Raw genomic sequence first — 27,218 nt, 5'->3', positions numbered from 1 at the left:
TTAAGATTAAAATACATGCTACTTTTCCCCTTTCATCGTCAAAATTACTTATCAAATCATGCTAAGATAAAAAATAACTTCATAATTGTTAATCAAGAAACCTATAATGAATAACCAAATATTCAAAGCATTTAAGAAACCAGAAATAGTATCCAAAACAAAGCATCTAAATATCAAACAAGAATCCTTAAATTATAGTTAAAACACACATAGTTAATGTACATGATAATGTAGGTGCAACATAAAACAGAGAACTATAAACAAAATAAAAAATGAGAGGACACCACGAAGATGGCGGATGTCAGGAGGAAGATGGTGGTGGAAACATAAGAGTAGTGAAAAGTTGCTGCTGGTTGTTAAAAATATATTTTTGCTGAGCAAAGAGTTGCTGTTGTTGATCAAATAAGCACTGCTGCTAATCAAAGACACATTGCTGCTCAGAAATGGAGTGAATTTGAAAGGCCTCAAACTGGGATTGAAGTTGGCTTTGTTGCTCGGAAATGGAATGCACTTCAACCAATAGCTACTGCTTTGGATGATTAGGAGCGGTTGGACCAGAATGTGAAGGATCTTTTGAAGGTGGAGGTTGCTAACGCTATGGATTACTGAGGTCAATGAGTTCGTCTGGTGAAAGTATATCGTTGAAGATATGATGATCTGAAGGAGCTAGTTCAGAAACCTTGCCATTGTACCTCATATCTTTAACCCACTGATCTTCCATCTATACAAACCCTAAATTTGCTATAGCATTGTCTCCTAATTCCTTAGTGCGAAAGAGAGTGGTTCAGTAATATGACCTAAAAAATGTTTAAGAATCCGGGTGATAATGCTACCAAAAGGTAAGGAATGTTTGCCTATACATGGAGTGCTAAGCATATGTTGAACAATAATATATCCTACATTAAGCACCCTGCCTTCGAGAATACTATCAAAAATAGAAACATCCAAATAAGTAATTGCATCCCCATGCCTATATTTAAGAAAGTTCGATAAAATTCTATGGGTGTGTGTGTCAGAAACTTTTGAAGAGTTCAGGGTTGCCAAAGCAATGGTCGAAGCTTTGGATGGTCATGAATCTCATTTAGGTGAATTCCAATCTCTTCTTAGACATATTTATGAATCCATTGCAGGGAAGAGCTTTCTTCTTGTCTTAGATGACGTGTGGGATGGAAATTACGTGAAATGTGAACCATTCTACCGTTGTCTAAAGAATGGTCTCCATGGAAGTAAAATTTTAGTTACCACACGTAAAGAGTCAGTTGTGTGCATGATGGGATCTTTAGATATTATCTCCATCAAAGAATTGGCTGAAGAGGAATGTTGGTTATTGTTTAATAGGATAGCATTTCATGGTCGGGCCATTGAAGAATGTGAAAAATTAGAGCAAATCGGGCAACAAATTGCAAGCAGATGCAAAGGTTTGCCTCTTGTAGCAAAGGTAATAGGGAGTCTCATGCGTTCCAAAAAAACCGAAGAAGAGTGGTGTAGAATCTTAAATAATGATTTGTGGAAAATCGAAGAGATTGAGAAAGGTGTTCTATCTCCTCTGTTGTTGAGTTATAATGATTTGCCGTCCAGAGTGAAAAGGTGTTTTTCATATTGTGCTGTCTTTCCAAAGAAATTCAATATAATGAAAGAAAAACTAATTAGCATGTGGATGGCTCAAGGTTACTTTAGTGCAGAACAAGATGAAGAGATGGACATAATTGGTGAAGAGTATTTTAACATCTTAGCCACTCGCTCTTTCTTTCAAGAGTTTAAGAGAGATCATGATAATCTTATTGTAGCGTGCAAGATGCATGATATAGTACACGATTTTGCCCAATTTGTAAGTCAAAATGAATGTTCTTCGATGGAAATTAATGGTAGCAAAGAACAAACGCCATAAACTCTTTGGATGAGAAGGTTTGTCATTTAATGTTAGTTATTGGTCTAGGAGCTTCATTTCCTGTCTCCACTTGTAGAATTAAAAGAATGCGTAGCCTCTTTATTAGTGGTAACATGCTTGACAATTCATCGTTAAATGGTAAGATGCTAAAAGAATTGTTTGGGAAATTGACAAGTTTGAGGGCATTAGATATAGGAAACTGGTCTGCCACACTGTGTTCTTCCATTCTAGATATTCCAAGAAATATAGAAAAGCTGGTACATTTAAGATACCTTAATTTGTCTTCTGTGACGCTTATAAGGAAACTTCCTGAGACGTTGTGTGAGTTATATAATCTAGAAAAGTTAGATATTAGTTACTGTATTAATCTTAAAGCATTACCTCAAGGAATTGGGAAGTTAATAAACATGAAGCATTTACTAAATGAGAGAACTGATTCCTCAGGGCACATGCCGGCTGGGATTGCGAGATTACCGAGTCTTCGGACATTGGATGAGTTCCATGTGAGCGGAGGAAGGAGGAAGAACGAGCACGATCAACTTCTTCTTGAAGCCTTGCAACCACCTTTGAATTTGAAGGAATTATTTATAGGGTCATACGGAGGCAACACCGTTTCCCCCAGCTGGATGATGTCATTAACCAATCTAAGGAGTTTAAATCTCCGTTTGTGCGAAAATTGTAAGCAGCTGCCTCCTTTGGGAAAATTGCCATTCCTTGAAAAGCTGTATATATCGGACATGAAGAGTGTGAAAAGAGCGGGTAATGAAATTTTGGGGATAGAAAGTGATCATCATGACTCATCTTCATCTTCATCGGTTATTATTGCCTTCCCCAAATTGCAATCACTTTTCATTGAGGATTTGCCGGAATTGGAGGAGTGGGATTATGGGATTACAAGAACGGGACACCCCTTCATCGACATCATGCCACGTCTTTCTGCCTTGGCAATTGCTGTTTGCCCCAAATTAAAGGCACTGCCCGACCACATTCATCAAACGACAACATTGAAGGGATTGAGCATTTGGGGGTGTGACCTTCTGGAAGAACGTTACCGCAAGGGGGAGGGGGAAGATTGGCCTAAGATATCACACATTCCCAACATATATATTAATTATTTGCGCATTTGAGATTTGGCATTGACAAGTAATTTCTTCTCTTAGTCTGATTTGCTTTGTTGTTTTTTATCTAATTAAAAAGCGTAATTACGTAAATAGCATTTTGAATCAAACTCTATATCAGAAATCTGCAGTACATACTTTCTAAAATTCTGATTTTCACATCCTACGATTTTTAATTTGTGAGATAGGTAACGTTACTGTAAAAGATTATTAATGCAATATGAGTAATTCTTTTGCAGGACAAGTGACCTACATTTAGTTTGGCTTTGGAGTTGAACAATAACCTTTCGAGGTCAGGACAACAAAAAAACGAAGCTTAATTTGCCACAGATTGCATGTATTGCCATTATTGACAATTTTCTGCACAAGGGATCAAGGAAGATTGGAGGAATTGGACGAGTGGGATTATGGGATTTTATAAGAACGGGAGACGCCTTCATCAACATCATGCCATGTCTTTCTTCCTTGGAAGTTTTCAGTTGCCCCAAATTAAAGGCATTGCCCGACCACATCCATCAAAGGACAACATTGAAGGAATTGCGCATTGGGTGGGATTGTGATATTCTGGTAGAACGTTACAAAAGGGGGGAAGGAGAAGACTGGCCTAAGATATCTCACATTCCCAACCTTGAGATTGGGCGTTGACAAGTAATTTCTTCTCTTACTTTGATTTGCTTTTGTTGATGCGAGATTCTAGTTCTCCTCGTTCTACGACCAGGCTCTCTGCTCGATCAACTTCACCACGACCAGGAGGTCTCCTCGTAAGGCTTCTTCTCCAGAGTCTCCTGCACACACAGACAAGTCAGAGTACGCCGATTGTTTTCCCGGCGCAAACCCTCCGACGCTCAAGTCAGATATGAAGGTTCGGGGAACGCTTGCCACAGATCTTATGGCTTTTTCGTAGTTTTCTCTTCTTTAGAATTTCTTTAGCTCTCTTCTAATCTCAAAATTGCTAACCCTTTTACCTTCGTTGGCTACCTTTTTATAGGCTTCCTCTGAATCCCAGTTTTCCGCAGTCTACGTCTGTTATCCTCCCACTTCTCGAACGTGGATTCCCCATTTCCGTAGTCGTGGGTGGTTGCGTGGCCTTCGTGCCTAGATTCTCGGGCTGGAGAGCATGCCTCGCCAACTGTCGTTGACCGGGTCTCCTCAAATCAACCCTTAGCAGGAATACAGCAGGAATGACTTTATGCTTCTTACATGAGATTGGACTCGCGGCTGACGTGCTCGTGGATGAGCAGGGTATTTCTGCTCCTGCTCCCCAGGATACCAGGCTCTTACGGGACACACCGGTTCGCAGAACTCTGCCATCAGATATCTGCTCATCATGCCTGGTCTCGTCGACGTATTTCTCCCAAACACCGGTCCCCCAGTGTCTGGTGTTGGGTAATGTAATGGACTAGTAATAGAAACTTAGCGGTTCTTGGTCGCGTGGGACTGGAAAAGGCCTCGAGGAGGGGCTGACCAAGGTCAAGGAGGATCTTCAAAGGCAGAAGGCTATGTACGAGGCTCAACTCGAATCCCTCCGCGATTCCCATCGGGTTCAGGTCGAGAATTTGGAGAATGAGGCTGACAAATAGTACGACCAGGGACTTCGGCATTCCTATCGCTGCATCATGGCCGTCCTCGGGAAGCAGCATCCTGATTTAAAGATGGACGACCTTGCAGCCGGTGTCGCCGAACATATGGACGAGGAGGCTGCAAAGGAGGATGCCGAAGAGGTGGCGCCAATGGTGATAGAGGAGGAAAACTCTCCTCCCCGTGTAATCCCTGCTGATGCTGGTGAGGCGAGTACCCCCCCAGACGCAACTGGAGATACTCCCCCAGCACCTGAGGTGGACCAGCTGACTGAGGCTGCTCGGCTTGCGGACCCACTGTCTTCTTAAACATGTTTCTTGTATTGTAACGAAAATGTTTGTGAAGATTATCTGCTTTGTTAATTATTAACAAATTAATAGAAATGTTTTTGATTACTCTCTTGTGTTGTAATTACGAGAGTCTGCTCGTCTTCGTTTGGTCGAGCTGGCTCTGGCTTGGTATATGGTTTTGCCACATGCCTTAGAAGATTCTTCAATGTTTGGGATTCTGCTCGCCTTTGCGCGGTCGAGCAGATCCTGGCATGCTTGGCTTCTGTCTCGCCATAAAACAGGCTTTGAGACTTTGTCGAGCCTTTGCATGCCTTAGGTAATTTCTTCAAAGCTTGGGATTCTGCTAGCCTTCTCGTGGCCGAGCAGATCCTGGCACGCTTGGCTTCTGTCTCGCCATAAAACAGGCTTTGAGACTTTGTCGAGCCTTTGCATGCCTTAGGTAATTTCTTCAAAGCTTGGGATTCTGCTAGCCTTCTCGCGGCCGAGCAGATCCTGGCATGCTTGGCTTCTGTCTCGCCATAAAACAGGCTTTGAGACTTAGTGAGCCTTTGCATACCTTAGATGATTTCTTCAAAGCTTGGGATTCTGCTAGCCTTCTCGTGGCCGAGCAGATCCTGGCATGCTTGGCTTCTGTCTCGCCATAAAACAGGCTTTGAGACTTGACGAGCCTTTGCATGCCTTAGATGATTTCTTCAAAGCTTGGGATTCTGCTAGCCTTCTCGTGGCCGAGCAGATCCTGGCACGCTTGGCTTCTGTCTCGCCATAAACAGGCTTTGAGACTTGACGAACCTTTGCATGCCTTAGGTAATTTCTTCAAAGCTTGGGATTCTGCTAGCCTTCTCGTGGCCGAGCAGATCGTGGCACGCTTGGCTTCTGTCTCGCCATAAACAGGCTTTGAGACTTGACGAGCCTTTGCATACCTTAGATGATTTCTTCAAAGCTTGGGATTCTGCTAGCCTTCTCGTAGCCGAGCCCTTCGTGGCATGCTTGGCTTCTGTCTCGCCATAAACAGGCTTTGAGACTTGACGAGCCTTTGCATGCCTTAGGTAATTTCTTCAAAGCTTGGGATTCTGCTAGCCTTCTCGTGGCCGAGCAGATCGTGGCACGCTTGGCTTCTGTCTCGCCATAAACAGGCTTTGAGACTTGACGAGCCTTTGCATGCCTTGGGTAATTTCTTCAAAGCCTGGGATTCTGCTAGCCTTCTCGTGGCCGAGCAGATCGTGGCATGCTTGGCTTCTGTCTCGCCATAAACAGGCTTTGAGACTTGACGAGCCTTTGCATGCCTTGGGTAATTTCTTCAAAGCCTGGGATTCTGCTAGCCTTCTCGTGGCCGAGCAGATCCTGGCATGCTTGGCTTCTGTCTCGCCATAAACAGGCTTTGAGACTTGACGAGCCTTTGCATGCCTTAGGTAATTTCTTCAAAGCTTGGGATTCTGCTAGCCTTCTCGTGGCCGAGCAGATCCTGGCATGCTTGGCTTCTGTCTCGCCATAAACAGGCTTTGAGACTTGACGAGCCTTTGCATGCCTTGGATGATTTCTTCGATGCTTGAGGATTCTGCTCGCCTTCACGTGGTCGAGCAGATCCTGGCATGCTTGGCTTCTGTCTCGCCATAAGACAGGCTTTGAGACTTGACGAGCCTTTGCATGCCTTAGAAATTTTTTCGGTTCCCAGTGACTGAATTTCCTCGACATTTGGAAGTATTTTCGGAGGTGTGCTGCGTTCCATGGGCGTTTCACCTCGTGGCCGTCCGTGCGAACCAGCTTGTAAGCTCCGGGTCCCACCATCTGCTTGACTCTATATGGCCCTTCTAGTTTTCTACTCGGGTATCGAGGGATGTTATCTGCATTGCTTCCCTTGCTGCCGAGGAGTAGCAGCTTTTTGTGATCCTCTGGTCTCCTCGTACCACTCCAACTACCCCATTCACCCGGTACTTCAGAGCCAGATAATGGTTGGACAGCACTGTTTCCTCTGCATTCGCCACCCCGTCGTCCTCGTCAAAAATCTGCCTTGCCGGGGACTGCTCTTCCTCTCTATGGAATTCTCCCCGCAGGGGTATGTTACCTCTCTCACCACCAAGTCTCCCGGTGGTTTGACTTCTCCTCGTGCTACCGGGATCTGGTGCCACTCCACCTCCTCTCACCCTTTCTTCCTGGGTTACCCTTCGTTCGCTCCGCAGCTCATGCAGAATGGTTGTCAAGGACTCCATCTGCTTTTCCATCCGTTCCATCCGGTCGAACATGGCTTTTTCCCGTGCTTCACTGCTATCTCCCTCAGTGTCACGGAATCGTTAAGCCTCATATCACCCCCTTGTGCACTACTTCCTCCTGCCTGCATTGCTTTTCAGTTACTTCCCCTCACTTCTTGCTATCAACAGAAGCTTTTTGCTCAGCTCCCCACAGACGGCGCCAAAATGTTGATGCGAGATTCTGGTTCTCCTCGTTCTACGACCAGGCTCTCTGCTCGATCAACTTCACCACAACCAAGAGGTCTCCTCGTAAGGCTTCTTCTCCAGAGGCTCCTGCGCACACAGACAAGTCAGAGTACGCCGGTTGTTTTCCCGGCGCAAACCCTCCAACGCTCAAGTCAGATATGAAGGTTCGGGGAACGCTTGCCACATATCTTATGGCTTTTTCGTAGTTTTCTCTTCTTTAGAATTTCTTTAGCTCTCTTCTAATCTCAAAATTGCTAACCCTTTTACCTTCGTTGGCTACCTTTTTATAGGCTTCCTCTGAATCCCAGTTTTCCGCAGTCTACGTCTGTTATCCTCCCACCTCTCGAACGTGGATTCCCCATTTCCGTAGTCGTGGGTGGTTGCGTGGCCTTCGTGCCTAGATTCTCGGGCTGGAGAGCATGCCTCGCCAACTGTCGTTGACCGGGTCTCCTCGAATCAACCCTTAGCAGGAATACAGCAGGAATGGCTTTATGCTTCTTACAGGAGATTGGACTCGCGGCTGACGTGCTCGTGGATGAGCAGGGTATTTCTGCTCCTGCTCCCCAGGATACCAGGCTCTTACGGGACACACCGGTTCGCAGAACTCTGCCATCAGATATCTGCTCATCATGCCTGGTCTCGTCGACGTATTTCTCCCAAACAGCTTTGCTGTTATTTTTAATCTAATTAAGAAGCATAAATTTCATTTTGAATCAAAATCTGCAATACATATTTTCTAATATTCTGATTTTCATATCCTATGAATATACAATTTTTAATTTGTGATATGATGACGTTACTGTAAAGATTATTAGTGCAATACAAGCAATTCTTTTGCAGGTCAAGTGACCTACATTTTGTTTGGCTTTGGAGTTGGGTAATAACCTTTCGAGCTCAGGACAATAAAAGACTGAAGCTCAATTTGCCACAGATTACATGTATTGTCATCTAATGTATCATATGATGCAGGAAGCAGGGCAGGAAATGAAATGAGAAGCTTACTAGCTTACTAGTGGAAGGATTGCCCATGACAGAACCCAAAGGAAATGAAACCATTTCATGGCAGCAATTGACAAAATTCTCAACCAGTTGCACTGCAATTATGATCATCCTCAGCCAAAGGTAATTTCTTCTTCTGCATTTTTGTTATCTGCTATCTAATTAAGGACCATAAACTATTTTTAATCAAATTCTATATTAGGAATATATGCAACAGTTTCTAAAATTTTGGTATGGGTGTAATGATGGTAATCTCTCCTTTTTGTCTGTCATTGAATGTAGGATAATTTTGAACCGAATCATTTTTGACAATTGCAGAGCAAGTGATGAAGAGTGAGAATGGTGCTAGATTGGGGATTAATGCAAAAGGAGGTAAATTATTAGCAGTTTTTTCTGCCTTCTTTGAACCAGCGCCTGATTCACAAGTCTCCATTAATTCGGCTTTTGTCCAGTTGATTGATAAATTCTCAATTTCTTTGGTGCTAAATGTACATGTGAAGCAGGCAGCAAGCAGGAGTAGGGAGAAGAGAAGCTTTTTAGTGAAAGCTTGAACTCAGTTAATTCTACAGAGTATGTGTTTTGGCTGATTTATCTGAATCAGGAAATTTTACTTCCATCTGTTACAAGATCAAACAGAAACAAAACACAAGAAAGGAATTTTCACGGTTGGACATTGTTAGCTTCTTTTTCTTTTGGTCCTATCAAGCGACAGCCGTATGTATGATTGCATTAAGCTGCTGCTCGGAAATTTTCGGAATTGATGGCTGCCCATGCTTTTGCCAAGAAACTCCTCATGTTTTTGTTATCAACTATATCATCTTTCACACTGTTTTGACACTGTTAGGATTAAACTTTAGTAAAGTTGTTTCAATTATCCATGTAATCAGGCTGAGGATACTCAGCAGCTTATTTAGGCAAACGTCAGAATTCAGTTTTTTCGTTCAAAACTGGTGTGGTGACAAGGATACTAGCAAGGATAATAAAATAGTTTTCTGTGTGAGCAAATTTTGGGAGCTTGAGTGTTTTGTCATTTGCAATTACAATCATCCTCTGCCTCAGGTGATTTCTTCTCCTACTCTGTCGTTGTTTGTTCTCTAATCCAAAAGCATAAAGTATTTCAAAGAAATTCTATAGCAGAAATATGTAAAAGTTTCTGATATTTTATTTCCATCTGTTTGCATTGATATCTTTGCGGCATATGTACTACCTAACGAATAAACAGAAACAGAGCTCAGGAAAAAGTTTCTTCTGACATCATTTTTGAAAAATATAATGAAACCTCTTCCAGGAAGCAGTTGGCAGAAAATCCATATAAAGTGTAGACAATGGTGAGATAAAAGGTGATTCGCAATTCCATTTTTTTTTTTTTTTGAAATTAGGTTGTAGCTGGTATTGTTAGAAAGCCATTGGGCTAACCTACAGTAATTCTTGTGGTTAAAACTCAAAAGAAGCATTGAACTTTAAAAGGCATGCAATAATTATTGTGGCCACATGTCAATTCATGTACGTTTGAATAAGTTTAATGGTTGAAGGCCGTTAGCTTCTTTGCCTTTTGTGCATTTTGGTGTGCTATCAAGTGAGAGCCGTATGCATGCTTGCATATAGCTGCTGCTGGGAAATTTGAGGATTTGATGGCTGCCCGTGTTATTGCTTAAATTAGATGTGATAAGCTGTTGCTTGGAGATTCTGTTGGCAAGACTTTCCAGAAGCTGTGGAACCTGAACCCTTGGCTATATATCATCTTTTTCGTTGTTTTGAAACTCTCAGGATTAAACTTGAGTAAATTTGTTCGGTTGCCTATATAATCAGGTCAAGGATACTGAGCAGGCAAATGTAATAACTCGGTTTGTTCGCCAAAAACTTGTTTATGATTCTCGACAAAGCTGCATGGAGTGAATTTTGGGAGCTTGACGATGAGAGAAATGAGAGGACGTATTCGGATTTGAGTTTATTAGGAAGTTATATATGTATTTCGTCAGTTATCACTATCATTTTTAGTTTTTATTCTTTCACAGAAAACCTTCTGATAGTGCTAAATTTTCAAACACCTGTCCGATTCAAAACTTCATATTCTAATTATGTTCATAAGCTTCTATAGTTACCTTCAAAAAGATAAATGGATGGCTTTGATTTATTTTGATTAAAGTAGCTTTTGACAATAGGATTCTTTCATGATTTAAACATTCTTTTTAAAACCAAATCATCAAAAAATAAAAAATAAAAAGTAAACTAACAAGTATTATTTTATTAGTGCTTTTTTCATCAAATACGCTTATGAGAATTGTAATTTGTGGCAACCAATTTTTCACTAAATACACCTACAACAATCTATTAATAATAAGGCGATAGCCTAATTTTTCATACTTCTAATTTCTTTTGATCCTAAAATATGAGTAATTGTATAATAATAAGCCCATGTGGATCTCAATGCCATGAGTTTGATAAATAGCTATCAAGGATTACTTATTAAGTCAAAAATATTTAAAGGATAAAATGGTAAAACTAGAAGGGTGGAGTAATATGGCTATCTAGGATTACATTACAAGTCAATTATATTCAAAGCTAAAATAGTGAAACTTGAAAGGTGGAGTAATCGTTTAGATGAATGATAAAGATCAACCCATATCCTATATGTCTTCTAGCAAAGCTTGTTTTTATCGAAAGTGTTTCAAAATAAGATAAATAGAGATGAGTAACTAACAAACTTTATTTTATTAGTGCTTTTTTCATCAAATATGCATAAGACAACTGTAATTTGTAGCAACCAATTTGTCACTAAATACACCTACAACAAACTATTAATAATAAAGGAGTAGAAAATGCCCAATTTTTCATACTTCTAATTTCTTTTGGTCTAAAAATATGGGTATTTGTGTAATAATAATGTTAAAATGTATATGTTTCCAAGCTGGTGGGGACCCTCCTCAATAGTCCTTGGGATGACACTTCTTCTTCTTCTTGCCGACATCAGCAACTACACATCGTTACACTTGCTTTTTATTGTTCAACACCACTGATTTTCTGGGTTCTCTGAGCATTATACTACTGCTCATAAGCGGCTTGCCACTACAGAAGCGTAGGATTCTTATGTCGTTTTTTATGGGGACAATGTGGGTTGTAATCACAGTAATGGCAATGACTTACATGGTCTCTATAGATTTCCTGCTAGACCATATACGTTTCATTGCTTCCATCTGCTCCATATATTTTATCTTACGTATGGTTTTGCATTGGGGGGAACTCTATTTCTTGGGCACATGATTCCCCTTACAATCAAGGTGATATTGTATTTTAGAAAATCAATTAGAAGACCTTGTCGCATTCGGGCTTAAGATGGTCATGATTATGACCCCCAACTGCTTCAGATGTTTACAATTAAACTCTATGGAGTGAATATAGATGATTACATGCTTCTATATAGGTGTGGGTGCTTGATAATGAATGTCAGTGGCTGCAAAGCATAACATTAATTCATTTTGTTAGCGATTGCTTCATATATCATAAATTGCTTCAAGAAATCAATTAAGAGACAAAGAGCAAATTCAGCCTGAAGATGTGTATCGCAACAAGGACTAATAATGAAATATTAAAACAAAAAAATTGGTAAAATCTATTGATAATTCAAGTGAGACCATAGAGTTTCCCCCCCCCCCCCCCCACCCCAAGGACTAATTAATAATGAGAGGAAGCAAACAGTTATTAGAATATGTACCGCAACAAAGAGTACAAACTTGGATATTCATACGGATATTGTGCATTCATTGACTGGATTTGTTGGCCGTTATTAACCGTGTATTTATGACTTTTAACCAGACTTTTTTGCCATTATTAACTGCAAAGTTATGATAATTAGTGAATGATGCAATTGCTTAGCTGACATTCTAATCTCACATTGGGCCAGAAAATATCGCCATCATTAGTACTAATGGCACCTAGCTTAATCGTCTCAAAGGTTTGGATATAAAATTATAAGTGCCCATGGGCCACTGGCCCATTACAGAGACCCCAGTTTCTCTGTAACCGTAAATCAAAGCCCCAAGGCCATTATTATGTAAACATGGATGAAACAACTTCTTTGAAGACCTCAGTCCTGATCATTCTCATCTTGTGCAATAATCTCGTTAGTCTCTTTCCATCCCATAAAATACATTAATCTCTTTTTTTTTTCGGCGAAAGTTAGTGTATTTAAAATGTGAATTTAGAAATAAACAACACTGTAAAATGCACAGAAGTTCGTATTTAAAAGCTTGCATTTGTACTTATTAAATAATGTATTTTGCATATTTAATAGTATTAGTGAGCACATTTCTAATGAAAACTCTAAATTTTTTGTTGTACTCTTGGTTTATGACATGTTACCTACAGCATACGAGATTCTTGGAGTATATATAACAGATTAGCCGCTGTATTGTAGATGCATCTATCGCTTGGTTATCTGAAATTAAGTCTGTTGTTAACATTCTAAGGAGGCGCATATCTTATGTGTGTTGGCGATGAGGATCTGCAAAAAATTTTGTTATCATGATTATTGTAGATGCATTGATTTTCCTGGACTTTGTCAAAACAAAGGTGATTGCGCTGAATAATGTCTTCAAAAATGCCCTGAAAAAACGTGGGGATCCGGCAACTGCCATCGCATTTGTAATTAATGCTTTGAGCTTAAGAATAAAGATATGCTAATTTTCGCTGTCTACATATCCAAAAGAATCTCATCCGCGACCTTTTCTTTTTTTAATTTTGGCCATGTTTTTTAGAAATGCTTTTGAAATTTCGATTCAAAGTACAAGCCTTTCGTGAGAAATTCCGATTGAAAGTAGAAACCTTTCGACATCGACGTAATAAAGTTAGTTAATCGAAAAGAAAAAGAGGGAAAAAAAAAGCGAAGAATTAATAGAGCAATAATCTCCTGGAAAGAGCGATTTTTTACTGTATAAAGTTGACACGAGTCAATTAAACCAATGCATTCACTTTCTTCAACATGTACCGTGTGGGGCAATCCTTTCAATAATTTTAGCTTTCACATTGAGCTTGCTATTCAAATTAAATAAAGACTTCATGATTTTTCAAAGTTATCAAGTAAGATAACAGTAAATTGATGTTTATTTCATGCTCTAATTTAGGATTTTGTACTTTCTTAAAGTATGAAAAAACTATTAAACTATACAATTTAATAATGTAATGAGATTATATTATTAAAACGTACGATTTAATAGTTTTTTTTAACTTTAATAAATTTCAGGTTTCTAAATCAAATTAGCACTATATTACATGTTATAGTAAAAAAAATTTGATGAATAATTAAAAATGTGCTGACTGACTTGTAGATGACACAGTGCACTGGCATATTAACTGTTAAAATCTTCACATAGAACTTGTACACAATATATTAGAGTGCCACCAAAACGATCCGCAACAAAAATAAATAAAATTTTGGAAATAAAACTTAAAATCATACCAATATTTATAAATTGCATCTAGATTTGTTACTATGGGAGCATCTGAAGTTGAGCCACAACAAGTGATGTTTCTAAAACGAGAAAATCGACAACAATTAATAATTCCTGAACGTTTCCATATCATTGTTGATGAATAAGATATCATATTACCACTACAATTAAATTACCATCATAGCTAGCGTATATTCTCTCAACTATTAATTTAATGTAAATATAACAAATATTATTTTTTATTTTAATTGGATTATGTATAAGTATGACTTTTTATCAAATTCATATAATAAATTATAAAACTCATTAGATTTTATTTAATTGAGTTTTTTTACATTATAATTTTATGTACTTAAAGAAAAAAAAGGACATGTATAAACAATTTATCAAACATACTCAAAAAATAAAACGCAATTTAAATTTGTATTTATTTTAGTCACTATATAATAAAACAGCACTTTAATAATAAAATTTATTAAACACATGTACTTTACTTTTTAAACTCACAGTAACTGTAATAATACAGTTTACAAAGTATTAAGCTGCTTTTTTAATCAGTGACTTTTTTCGTTCACATTGATTAATTAACACATGTCGAAAAATTCATTAATAAATGTTTACCACAAACGAATAAAAATGAACAAACAATTAAGAAAGACTTGCATCCATTACATACAAAATTTACGCTTACTTTCTTCCAATTGCATGTTCATTTGCATCTACTTTACCTAGCGTGTGAGACTCGTTCGTATTATATATTGCAGATACTGATGCAGCGTATTAAATATTCCAATTTCTTCATCAGTTTCAAAACAGTCAATGTCAGTATCAAAGCCAAAGTTTGTTAAATTATATTAACATGGGCCACTAATTAAATCTTATATTCATATTCATATTATCATCATCATCATCATCATTAAATTTTATTAATTTTATTATATAATTATTTATTATTATTATTGTTATTATTATTTTTATTATTGTATTATATTATTTATATAATTTTAATTATTGTTTATTATTATTATGGTATAAAGTTGATGCAAGTCAATAAAGAATAATTAATTAAATAAATTTGGATTGATTAAAAGATAACTACTACTCAAGCCCGGTTCTTGTCCACTATGGGTTTTATGCGAAATTTTTTTATGAAGCACATTCAGCAGTTTCAACATTCAAAGAAACATAAAAGAGCTCAAAATTTATTCAACTTTTAAGTGTATCCTGAATATCAACAATCAATAAGGTTGTAAGATATTTTATAAATGAAAAACTGTTGACAAGATATCTTTTTTACTTCCTTTAGAACCATTATTTCAAGAAACTATTTTTTTCTTCAAAAGTGAGCTAATAAATGTAATAATTTTGTTTATAAAGAAGAACATAATTATAATGTTAGATATTAATTTTTTTTAAACAAATAAAAAAGATTATTTTTCTTAAAAAATTAATAATGAATTAGCGATTATTAATTATAGCTCTTTTATCTTATGGCTATCAAATATAGAATTTGTTAAAAAATTCTTAATTGAAGATAATTATTAATTAAGGATGAAATAATTATTAACTAAAGGGATGCCTGAAAAGAGGCTTTTCTATTATAAGTAACTTAAAAAACTATTAATTTTTCTAAACCTTGGCGTATAGGTACCTTTTCCTAATCAAAAGAAGCAAATCAAATAAGCTTTCAAAAACATCAATAATAATCCTTGAACGTTCGATATCATCGTTGATGAATATAGTTAGCTATGGGAAAAGAAAAATATAATCACATTTTGATTTGAAAATGAGTGCGAAAATTAATAAATAAATCATCGCCACAAATGAATACAAATTGTAAAGAATTGTGGAAATGCTCATATATTATTTGTTGCTGTGTACAAGATCATTATATACAAAAATACTAGAATCATCTAAGGCAAGTACCAAACGGTCAAATAATAGAAAAGGAAAGAATATAAAGGAGAATGAATATTACAATATGCTAAGTTAGTGGCTAAGATCAAGGACTGATTGATTCTTGTTCTAATACTCCCCCTCAAGTTGGGAAGTGAAGATCCGTAACTCCCAACTTGCCAAGAAGATATTGAAATTGATCTTTACCAAGAGCTTTGGTAAAAATGTCAGCCAATTGTTGTCATGAAGGCACATAAGTTAAGGAAATGATTTTGGCATGAAGCTTTTCACGAACAAGATGGCAGTCTATTTCTATGTGCTTGGTACGCTCATGGAAGATGGGATTGGCAGCGATATGAAGCGCAGCTTGATTGTCACAATGTAAAGATATAGGCATTGGATGGGTCACATGAAGATCACGAAGTAGAGTTTTCAACTAAACCAATTCACATGTTGTTGTCGCCATGGCTCGATATTCGGCTTCAGCAGAAGAGCGCGATACAACTGGTTGCTTCTTGGTTTTCCAAGAAATAGGACTATTACCGAGCATGATAAAATATCCAGTGGTGGATCGACGGTTCATGGGGCAACTTGCCCAATCTGAATCTGAGAAGGCAGAGAGTTCCAAAGAGCTAGTGGAGGACAAGAGGATACTAGCGCCGGGAGAAGATTTGATGTAACGTAAGACACGCAGGGTAGCATCATAATGTGGTCGTCTTGGAGTGTGCATAAATTGACTAAGTATGTTCACAGCATATGTAATTTCTGGCCGGGTGATTGTCAAATAGATGAGACGTCCTACAAGTTGTCGGTATTGGTCAGGATTTTGACAAAGGGTTCCTTGATCGTTAGAGAGCTTCAAGTTTTGTTCCATTGGAAAAGAACATGGCCGTGTGCCTAATTGTCCACTGTCTTGAAGTATATCTAAAGCATATTTCCTTTGATTTAAGAAAATCCCTTGCTTTGAACGAGCCACTTCAATTCCTAAAAAATATTTCAAAGTTCCCAAGTCTTTAATATGAAATTGAGCCTGCAAAAACATCTTCAATGCAGTTATAGTGTCAAGATGGTTACCAGCAATTATTATATCATCAACATACACAAGCACCAATGTAAAATGAGAATCGTGCATATTAGTAAACAAACAAGAATCAGCATAAGATTGAATGTAACCAATTTGTTTAAGAGCGGATGAGAATTTTTCAAACCAATTTCGAGAAGCTTGCTTGAGACCATAAAGGGACTTGTTTAACCGACAAAATTGAGAAGACTCCCCCTGTTTACGAACTCTTAGAGGTAAGGTCATATAAATTTCCTCATGCAAGTCACCATGAAGAAATGCATTATGAACATCTAACTGAAATAATAACCACCCTCGAATAGCTGCCATTGCCAATACACATCTAACAGTCACAAGTTTTGCAACAGATGCAAATGTCTCATGGTAATCCAAACCTTCAGTTTGTGTGTATCCTTTAGCAACAAGGCGTGCTTTGTATCTCTCAATAGAACCATCAGCTTTTCTTTTAATTTTGAACACCCATTTACAACCAATTGGTTTCTTGCCGGGAGGTAGATCTTGTATTGTCCAAGTGTTACTTTGCTCCAAAGCTTTAATCTCTATATCCATAGCATTGCGCCAATGAGCATGTTGAACGGCTTGAGAATATGTAGTTGGTTCAACATCGTGAGATATGGCTGAAAGAAAGGCTACATGATCACTAGAAAACTTGTCATATGATAAATACTTGGATAATGGATATAAAGAACTTACCAATGGTGGATGATTAGTAAAAATATTAGAGTTGCCAAATGTACCGTGAAGTGCAATAGAGCAAATATAATTCTGAAGATAATTTGGACGACAAGACTGTCGTTAGGACCGTCGAAGAGGTGGAGAAGGGAGAACTACTGAATCAGATGTACCTTGGTGGAGTGGCTACTCATTGGAAGAAGTTGGAAGGAGCTGTGCATTTTCATTGGCAGGAAGTATGATAGGAAGAGGTAAAACATTGTTATTTTCTTGTTGATTGGTGATAGTTTTGAATGGGAATTCAGTTTCCACAAAAGTAACATCACGAGAAATAAAAGTCTTTTTGTTAATGATATCATAAACTTTGTATCCGGGATACCCAAATGGGTAACCAACAAATATACACTTGGTAGCACGGGGAGCAAACTTATGACGATTAACACTGCTGGTATGAGCATAAAAAAGATAGCCAAAGACACGAAGACGATCATAGTGAGGTTTAGTCTTAAAAAGCATTTCATAAGGAGATTGACCACCAAGATTAGGAGTGGGTATACGATTAATCAAATGGGTTGCAGTTAAAACACAATCTCCCCAGAAAGACAAAGGTAAATGTGCTTGAAAACATAACGCACGTGCAACTTCTAAAATATGTCAGTGCTTGCGTTCTGCTACCCCATTTTGTTGAGGTGTCTCAACACAAGTGCGTTCATGCAAGATGCCATGCTCATGAAAAAAAGATTGCATCTGATTTGATAAAAATTCACATCCTTGATTAGTACGAATTTTTTTAATTTGTGTGTGAAATTGTGTTTTGATCAAGAAGTAAAAGTTTTTTAATAATTGAAAAGCTTCAAACTTGTGTCGCATGAGGTAAACCCAAGTACAACGAGTATGGTCATCAACAATAGTAAGAAAATAATATGCTCCCGTATATGTAGATGTGCGATGAGGTCCCCAAATATCACAAAAAATTAATTGAAATGGCATATCAGAACGATTTTTATTCAATTGAAATGAACTTCTAGTGTTTTTTTAAAGTTGACAAATTTCACAACAAGAATTAAATGATGCAATATCAGAAATAAAAGACAAACGCTGCATTCGGTCTTTAGAAGGGTGACCGAGTCGCAAATGCCAAAGATTGGAATTGGGTTCCTTTGCAACGTTCATTACTGAAGGAAGGGAAGAATGACCATTGATATGCTCATAATAATATAGTCCATCCCGAACTTCACCCTTTCCAATCAGCTTCTTCGTTGAAAGGTCCTGAAAAACACAAAATGAAGGGAAAAATATAGCAGCACAGTTCAAATCCTTGGTTAGCTTGCTTATAGATAATAGATTAAAATTAAAATGAGGAACAAATAAGGCATTATCTAAAGTCAAAGAGGAGGATAATTTAATGGATCCATATTTTGTTGTAGGAACAGTTGTGCCATTTGGTAGTCTCACGGGTTTGACATGAGACATGGGCACAAAATTTTTAAAGGAAGAAATATTAGGAGTCATGTGATCAGATGCCCCACTATCAATTATCCAAGAATTATTATATGAGTTAATAGCAGAATTGCAAAAAGGAATGATTTTACCAGCTAAGTTTGCAGTAGGTGGCTGCTCACTTATTGAAAGTATAGATAATAACTGTTGATATTGTTCAGCCGTGAGACCGGGAATTTGGATAGTAGGCTGAGATGATGAATTCTTGTCTGTTGGAATGGGATGATCATCTAGTTGTTGTGGCTTCGTGGTTGCAAGAGCAGCACATGCGATCGATTTGAATGTTTCCAGTTTGGTGGGTAGCCAACAATTTTGTAACATTTGGCTTTTATATGCCCATATTTCTCACAATGATCGCAGAAAGGTCTACCTCGTCCTTGTGTCTATTGTACTCCATGCAAATGGCTAGGGTGTGAATGATTTTGATGGCTGGTCATTTGAGTCTTATTATTGGCTTTCAAGGCTGTTGATTCAATAGATGGTTGACTGGAAACATGGAGAAGTCGTTGACGTTCTTCCTGATGAATAATTGAATATGCTTTTCCAACATTTGGAAGTGGTTCCATGGCTAAGATTTGACTTCGTACCGAAGAATATGAATCATTGAGACCCATTAGGAATTGAAACACCTTTTCAGTCTCTAGTAATCCCTACAATTCATTTGAAGTTTCACACTTGCAAGAAGAAATAATGGTTAATGTGGACAATTCATCCCAATAAAATTTCAAAGTATTAAAATAAATCACTAATGATTTTTGCTCTTGCTGGTGATTGCATATGGCTCTCTTAAGTTCATAAATCCGTGGATTATTACTTTGTGAAAAACGTTCTTCCAACCCAAGCCAAAGAGAGCGTGGAGTATCACAATAGATGAGGCTATTGGCAAGATTTTTCTCTATTCCATTGAGCATCCATGAAAGGACCATGTCATTGCATCGCTCCCAAGTTTTTAAATCTTGTGAGGTTGATGAAGGTTTTTGTCTGCTTCCATCAATAAAACCCAATTTGTTTTTGGCATTTAATGCCATCTTCATGGATCTTTTCCATGTTGAATAATTATCACCCGTTAGCACATTAGATACAAGAATGGCTCCGGGATGATCAGATGAATGAAGAAAGTATGGTGAAGAAACATCAGTAATGGGGGAATTTGATGTTTCTAATATTGGATTCAAACTACTAGACATGATTGTCAAAGAGAAAAGCAGAAATGAGTAAAATTTGCTCTGATACCATGTAAAGAATTGTGGAAATGCTCATATATTATTTGTTGCTGTGTACAAGATCCTTATATACAAAAATATTGGAATCATCTAAGGCAAGTACCAAACTATCAAATAATAGAAAAGGAAACAATATAAAGGAGAATGAATATTACAATATGCTAAGTTAGTGGCTAAGATCAAGGATTGATTGATTCTTGTTCTAATACAAATGAACAAACAACAAAGAATAACTATATTACGAAAGTGAGTTATTTACAACTGTTCTCGACAGATTACTTGCATATACTATAACAAACAAAAGCTACTTTTTTATTTTTCTATAAGTTTTGAAACTTCCCAGCAATTGCTAGTCATTTACATCCACTTAGTTTCCCCATCAGCTTTAGCGTGCGGGAACTCCTTTGCATTGCTTGAATTTTTTAAACTTCTTAATTTTCTACGAGCTTTGAAACTTCCGTTCAATTGCATGGCATTTGCATCAGCTTTAGTGTGTGGGGACTCCTTTGAATTATTACAGATGCATATAAAAAGAACGCAAAAGGCTGGATGCATTTTTGCAACATCAATTTCAATTCTCTCCTCTTTCTTTATCCCAAATTATTCACCAACACCATGGTTAACGCCGTCGTTTCTCCTCTCTTAGAGCAGCTGATTTCCTTTTCTACCGAAGAGGTGACACAGCAGGTGAAGCTAGTTAAGGGGGTTGAACAGGAAGTTGAAAAGCTTACAAGCCATCTTCAAACGATTCAAGCTGTGCTCAATGACGCAGAGCAGAGGCAAGTGAAGGAGAAATCCATCAGAGTTTGGTTGGGTCGGCTCAAGGACGTATCCTATGACATTGAAAATGTGTTGGACGAGTGGATCACTGCACGACGCAGATTGCAAATGGAGCAGAATGCTCATTCAGCTCAGAAGCAGGTAAGTTCATGCTTCCCGGCCTCTAGCATTAGTTTTAAAAAAATCATCCTCCGTCAGGACATTGCTGTCAAGATCAAAGGAATCAATAAAAAGCTGGGTGTTATAGCCACTCAAAAGGATATGTTTAAGTTTGTTGAGAGTGGTGGTGCCAGTAGTACGAGACCTGGGCGAGTACAGAGTACCTCCTTCATTGATGAGGAGGAGATATATGGTAGAGTTGGTGAGAAGAATGAACTCTTGAGCAAGCTGTTGTGTGAGAGTAGCGAGCAACAAAAAGGCCTTCATATCATCTCTATTGTTGGTATGGGAGGTATAGGGAAAACCACTCTCGCACAATTAGATTGTAATCATGAGGAGGTGATAAGAAAGTTCGATAAAATTCTATGGGTGTGTGTATCAGAAACTTTTGAAGAGTTCAGAGTTGCCAAAGCAATGGTCGAAGCTTTGGATGGTCATGAATCTCATTTAGGTGAATTCCAATCTCTTCTTAGACATATTTATGAATCCATTGCAGGGAAGAGCTTTCTTCTTATCTTAGATGACGTGTGGGATGGAAATTACGTGAAATGTGAACCATTCTACCGTTGTCTAAAGAATGGTCTCCATGGAAGTAAAATTTTAGTTACCACACGTAAAGAGTCAGTTGCGTGCATGATGGGATATTTAGATATTATCTCCATCAAAGAGTTAGTTGAAGAGGAATGTTGGTTATTGTTTAATAGGATAGCATTTCATGGTCGGTCCATTGAAGAATGTGAGAAATTAGAGCAAATTGGGCAAAAAATTGCAAGCAGATGCAAAGGTTTGCCTCTTGCAGCAAAGGTAATGGGGAGTCTCATGCGCTCTAAAAAAACTGAACAAGAGTGGTAGAGAATCTCAAATAGTGATTTGTGGAAAATCGAAGAGATTGAAAAAGGTGTTCTATCTCCTCTGTTGTTGAGTTATAATGGTTTGCTGTCTAGAGTGAAAAAAGTGTTTTTCATATTGTGCCATCTTTCCAAAGGACTTCAATATAATGAAAGAGAAACTAATTACGATGTGGATGGCTCAAGGTTACTTTAGTGTAGAGCAAGATGAAGAGGTGGACATAATTGGTGAAGAGTATTTTAACATCTTAGCCACTCACTCTTTCTTTCAAGAGTTTAAGAAAGATGATGATAATCTTATTGTAGCGTGCAAGATGCATGATATAGTACACGATTTTGCCCAATTTGTAAGTCAAAATGAATGTTCTTCGATGGAGATTAATGGTAGCAAAGAACACAACGCCATAAACTCTTTGGATAAGAAGGTTTGTCATTTAATGTTAATTATTGGTGAAGGAGCTTCATTTCCTGTCTCCACTTGTAGAGTTAAAAGAATGCGTAGCCTCTTTATTGGTGGTAACATGCTTGACAATTCATCGTTAAATGGTAAGATGCTAAAGGAATTATTTGAGAAATTGACAAGTTTAAGGGTGTTAAATATAGGAAAATGGTCTATCTCACGATGGTATTTCATTCTAGAGATTCCAAGAAATATAGAAAAGTTGATACATTTAAAGTACCTTAATTTGTCCTGTCTGACGTCCATAAGGAAACTTCCTGAGCCATTATGTGAGTTATATAATCTAGAAAAGTTAGATATTAGTCATTGTTGGTATCTTAAAGAATTACCTGAAGGGATTGGGAAGTTAATAAACATGAAGCATTTACTAAATGAGAGAACTGATTCCTTAGGGCGCATGCCGGCTGGGATTGCGAGATTAACGAGTCTTCGGACATTTGATGAATTCCATGTGAGCAGAGGAAAAGCTGTTGATGGTCACAAAGGATGTAGGCTTTAATCTCTTAAAAACTTGGAACTCCTCCAAGTATGTGGTCTACGTAGACTGGGAAATGTGTCAGATGTGGATGAGGCTAAGAGATTAGAGCTTGATAGAAAGGAATACCTCTTCAATTTGAAGTTCTGGTTTGATATGAAGGATGAAGGAGGAGAAATGAGGAAGAACGAGGACGATCAACTTCTTCTTGAAGCCCTGAAACCACCTCTAGATTTGAAGGAATTAGTGATAGATTCATAAAGAGGCAACAATGTTTTCCCTAACTGGATGATGTCATTAACTAATCCAAGGAGTTTGGAACTCATTCTGTGCGAAAACTGTAACCAGCTGCCTCCTTTGGGAATATTGCCATCCCTTGAAAAGGTCATCATAACATACATGATTAGTGTGAAACGAGTGGGTAATGAATTTTTGGGGATAGAAAGTGATCATCATGAGCCATCTTCATGTTCATCTTCATCAGTTATTATTGCCTTCCCCAAATTGAAATCACTCACAATTTCTTGGATGTTGGAATTGAAAGAGTGGAATTATGGGATTACAAGAACGGGAAACGCCTTCATCAACATCATGCCACGTCTTTCTTCCTTGACAATTGATAGTTGCCCCAAATTAAAGGCACTACCCGACCACTTTCATCAGACGACAACGTTGAAGGAATTGATCATTAGGTCGAATTGTGGGCTTCTGGAAGAATGTTATCGCAACAGGGGAGGAGACTGGCGTAAGATATCTCGCATTCCCAACCTCGAGATACGGCCTTGACAAGTGATTTCTTCTTTTACTCTGATTTGCTTTGTTGTTTTTTTTAAGGGTGCGGCTACAGTACATGCATGTATGTGATACATGCAAGCAATACAAAAAGGCAAAAAGCAGAGCAATGGTTTGGCTGCCAAGTGGCGGCCAAACACCAAAAAAAAAAAAAAACTGGGAGCAATCAGTTTTTGCAACCGGTTGCCCCTTGAATAAATTAAATAATAATAAAAATAATAATATTTAATTATAAGAAATAAAATAATAATAAAATATTCATTATTTTAATATTTAAGGACAAGACAAAAAAATAATTTTTATAATAATAAAAAAGAAGTTTCAAGTTTAATGGTATAAATATCAAGTTAATGGTGCTGATTTCATGTTTATTGTTCCATTAATTTCATTATTTTCATGGTTGCGAGTTAATGATCTCACGTTTCATGTTTATTGCCCTAAGTTTCAATTTCCTTCAGTTTCACGTTTAATGGTCCAAGTATCAACTTAATGGTCACGGTTTCATGTTCATTGGTCCATTAATTTAATGATTTTTATGGTTGCAAGTTAATGATAACATATTGCATGTTTATTGCCCTCCGTTTCATGTTCCTTTGGTTACATGTTTAATGGTTTGGGTATCAAGTTAATGGTTATGCTTTCATGTTTATTGATCCATTAATTAAATAATTTTAATGGTTGCAAGTTAATGATCTCATTTTTCAGATTTATTGCCCTAAGTTTCAAGTTCACTGGTTTCAAGTTTATTGGTTTTGGTATCACGTTAATGGTCATGATTTCATGTTTATTGGTCCATTAATTATATAATTTTTTAGGTTGCAAGTTAATGATTCGATATTTCATGTTCATTGCCCTAAGTTTAAAGTTCATTAATTTAATCATTTTTATGGTTGCAAGTTAATGATCTTATATTTCAGGTTTATTGCCTTACGTTTCAAGTTCACTGGTTTCAAGTTTATTAGTTTAAATATCACGTTAATGGTCATGATTTCATGCTTATTGGTCCATTAATTATATAATTTTTTAAGTTGCAAGTTAATGATCACATGTTTCATGTTTATTGCCCTAAGTTTCAAGTTCATTAATTTAATCATTTTTATGGTTGCAAGTTAATGATCTCATATTTCAGGTTTATTGCCTTAAGTTTTAAGTTCACTGGTTTCAAGTTTATTGGTTTAGATATCACGTTAATGGTCATGATTTCATGTTTATTGGCCCATTAATTATATAATTTTTTAGGTTGCAAGTTAATGATTCAATATTTCATGTTCATTGCCCTAAGTTTTAAGTTCATTAATTTAATCATTTTTATGGTTGCAAGTTAATGATCTCATATTTCAGGTTTATTGCCTTAAGTTTCAAGTTCACTGGTTTCAAGTTTATTGGTTTAGATATCACGTTAATGGTCATGATTTCATGTTTATTGGTCTATTAATTATATAATTTTTTAGGTTGCAAGTTAATGATTCGATATTTCATGTTCACTGCCCTAAGTTTTAAGTTCATTAATTTAATCATTTTTATGGTTGCAAGTTAATGATCTCATATTTCAGGTTTATTGCCTTAAGTTTCAAGTTCACTGGTTTCAAGTTTATTGGTTTAGATATCACGTTAATGATCATGATTTCATGTTTATTGGTCCATTAATTATATAATTTTTTAAGTTGCAAGTTAATGATCACATGTTTCATGTTCATTGCCCTAAGTTTCAAGTTTATTAATTTAATCATTTTTATGGTTGCAAGTTAATGATCTCATATTTCAGGTTTATTGCCTTAAGTTTCAAGTTCACTGGTTTCAAGTTTATTTGTTTATGTATCACGTTAATGGTCATGATTTCATGTTTATTGGTCCATTAATTATATAATTTTTTAGGTTGCAAGTTAATGATCACATGTTTCATGCTCATTGCCCTAAGTTTCAGGTTCTTTCTGTTTCAAGTTTAATGGTCCCGATATCAAGTTAATGGTGCTGATCTCATGTTTATTGGTCCAATAACTGTATGATTTCCATAGTGCAAGTTAATGATCGCATGTTCGAAGTTAATGATTTAATGTTCATTTAGTTTCCTTTGCTTCCGCTAAATAACAAATATTGTGTTTTAGGTCAAGATGAACTGATTAAATAGCATGCAAAATGGTTTGAAATCAATGTGCGTGATTAATTATGCCAGCAGTTGCAGCTACTAATGGCCCTGCTGGTAATGCTTATTTTGGGGATTTCAGATGCTGCTGCTGTTGGCATAAGCAGCCAGCAACTGCAGCTGCAGCTGGACCTGCAACAGCAGCAGCCACTAGCTGTAGAACCAGCAACAGCAGTAGCCACCAGCTGGTGCTTATGCAGGCACCAGCTGCTACAAAAGTAGCCAGCAGCTGTTGCTGCTTATGCAGCAACAACAACAACAACACCAGCAACAGATGCTACTGCTTGTAGTTGCCAGCAGCTGCTGCTTATGCAGCAACAGGTGCCTGCATAACCAGCAACAGCAGCAGCTACCAACTGCTGCTTTTGCAGGCACCAGCTGCTGCTGGAATGCCAGCAGCTGCAGTAACAACACCAGCAGCAGCTGCTGCTGCATCCAGCTGCCAGCAGCTGCTGCTTATGCAGCAACAGACAGCTGCATAACCAGTAACAGCTGCAGTTGGTAGCTATTGCTATAATAAGCAGCAGCCATGATGGCATATAAAACAAATTTCCGAACATGTAAAACATACTTCCGAACACGTAAAACAACCATCCAAACATATAAAACAAATTTCCGAACATATAAAAGAAACTTCCGAACTTGTCAAATAAAATTTTTGAACATATAAAACAACCATCCGAACATATAAAACAATCATCCGAACATAAAACTAACATCCAAACATATATAATGGCATAAAGAAATGAAAACTACTGAGGCGGCGGGGATGGTGGTGCTGGAGGTGGAAACGGATAAGGAATGGCAAAGTGCTCGAACAAGAGGCGTTGTCCGTGAAGGAGCTGCTGATACTGCTCTGACAAACATCGGTGCTCCTCCAGAACGTGATGCTGAAAGCTAGTCTGCTGTACAGAAAGTGGCCTCACCTCGTCCATAAGTTATTGAAGAGTAATTTCGCCGGAGTCATGTGGATCTGCAGGTGGTACGGCAGATGCAGAAGCATCATGATCAGGTTCACAGGTAGGAGGGTCATCACGTCTACACTAACCCCGGAAAGGAAGTGAAAAATCAGTCAGCTGATCAGCAGGAACCACGGAATTCAAAGGACGATCATCACTCGGAGCAAGCATTGTGTACTTAGCTTCAGTATACTTCACCCATGCTCCATTATGCCACTCAAATCCTAAGGCATACACGGCCTCATCTCCTATACTCCTACAGGGTTTACAAGATGGTTCGTTTATGGGCACCCTAAAGTATTTAAGGATTTGCGTGATGAAATTTCCATATGGAAGAGCACGATTGATTAAGTTAGGTATGGAAAGCATGGTGCGTATAATAGTGTATCCAAGGCTAACCGGCCGATGCCTGAGGATAGAATCAATCAAAGCAACATCCATGTGGGTAACATCATCTAAGTGGCCCGACCTAGGAAGG

General features: G+C 37.6%; 4 protein-coding genes across 7 annotated transcripts; all 4 read left to right on the top strand.

Annotated features, from left to right (window-relative positions):
• Positions 1-1,048: 1,048 nt before the first annotated feature.
• On the top strand, positions 1,049-1,888 carry LOC112495496 (putative disease resistance protein RGA3). Its single transcript, XM_052441002.1, has one exon. It carries the CDS (start codon positions 1,049-1,051, stop codon positions 1,886-1,888), a length of 840 nt encoding a protein of 279 aa, XP_052296962.1.
• Positions 1,889-1,917: 29 nt separating this feature from the next.
• Positions 1,918-9,324, top strand: LOC102630017 (putative disease resistance protein RGA4). Of its 4 annotated transcripts, none has more exons than XM_015525258.3 (5): positions 1,918-3,031; positions 3,246-3,654; positions 8,276-8,428; positions 8,624-8,677; positions 8,809-9,324. In XM_015525258.3, the coding sequence occupies exon 1, from the start codon at positions 1,918-1,920 to the stop codon at positions 3,013-3,015; it is 1,098 nt and encodes a 365-aa protein (XP_015380744.2). In that variant the 3' UTR covers positions 3,016-3,031; positions 3,246-3,654; positions 8,276-8,428; positions 8,624-8,677; positions 8,809-9,324. The 4 variants fall into 4 exon arrangements, with proteins under 4 accessions (XP_015380744.2, XP_015380746.2, XP_006492566.2 ...); XM_015525260.3 differs by having other exon boundaries at positions 8,806-9,324; XM_006492503.4 differs by having other exon boundaries at positions 8,588-8,677.
• An 11,415-nt stretch (positions 9,325-20,739) lies between these two features.
• LOC127902186 (putative disease resistance protein RGA3) lies at positions 20,740-21,915 on the top strand. Its single transcript, XM_052441000.1, has one exon. It carries the CDS (start codon positions 20,740-20,742, stop codon positions 21,913-21,915), a length of 1,176 nt encoding a protein of 391 aa, XP_052296960.1.
• Positions 21,916-22,081: 166 nt separating this feature from the next.
• On the top strand, positions 22,082-23,107 carry LOC127898690 (disease resistance protein RGA2-like). Its single transcript, XM_052440999.1, has 2 exons — positions 22,082-22,859; positions 22,932-23,107. Exons 1-2 carry the CDS (start codon positions 22,082-22,084, stop codon positions 23,105-23,107), a joined length of 954 nt encoding a protein of 317 aa, XP_052296959.1.
• The last annotated feature ends 4,111 nt before the right edge of the window (positions 23,108-27,218 follow it).

The sequence above is a fragment of the Citrus sinensis genome, chromosome 5 (assembly GCF_022201045.2).
Source record: "Citrus sinensis cultivar Valencia sweet orange chromosome 5, DVS_A1.0, whole genome shotgun sequence".
In the NCBI taxonomy this organism is placed as follows: Eukaryota; Viridiplantae; Streptophyta; class Magnoliopsida; order Sapindales; family Rutaceae; genus Citrus; species Citrus sinensis.
Note: the sequence above shows the minus strand (reverse complement) of the source record. Positions and strands in the feature narration are given on the sequence as shown.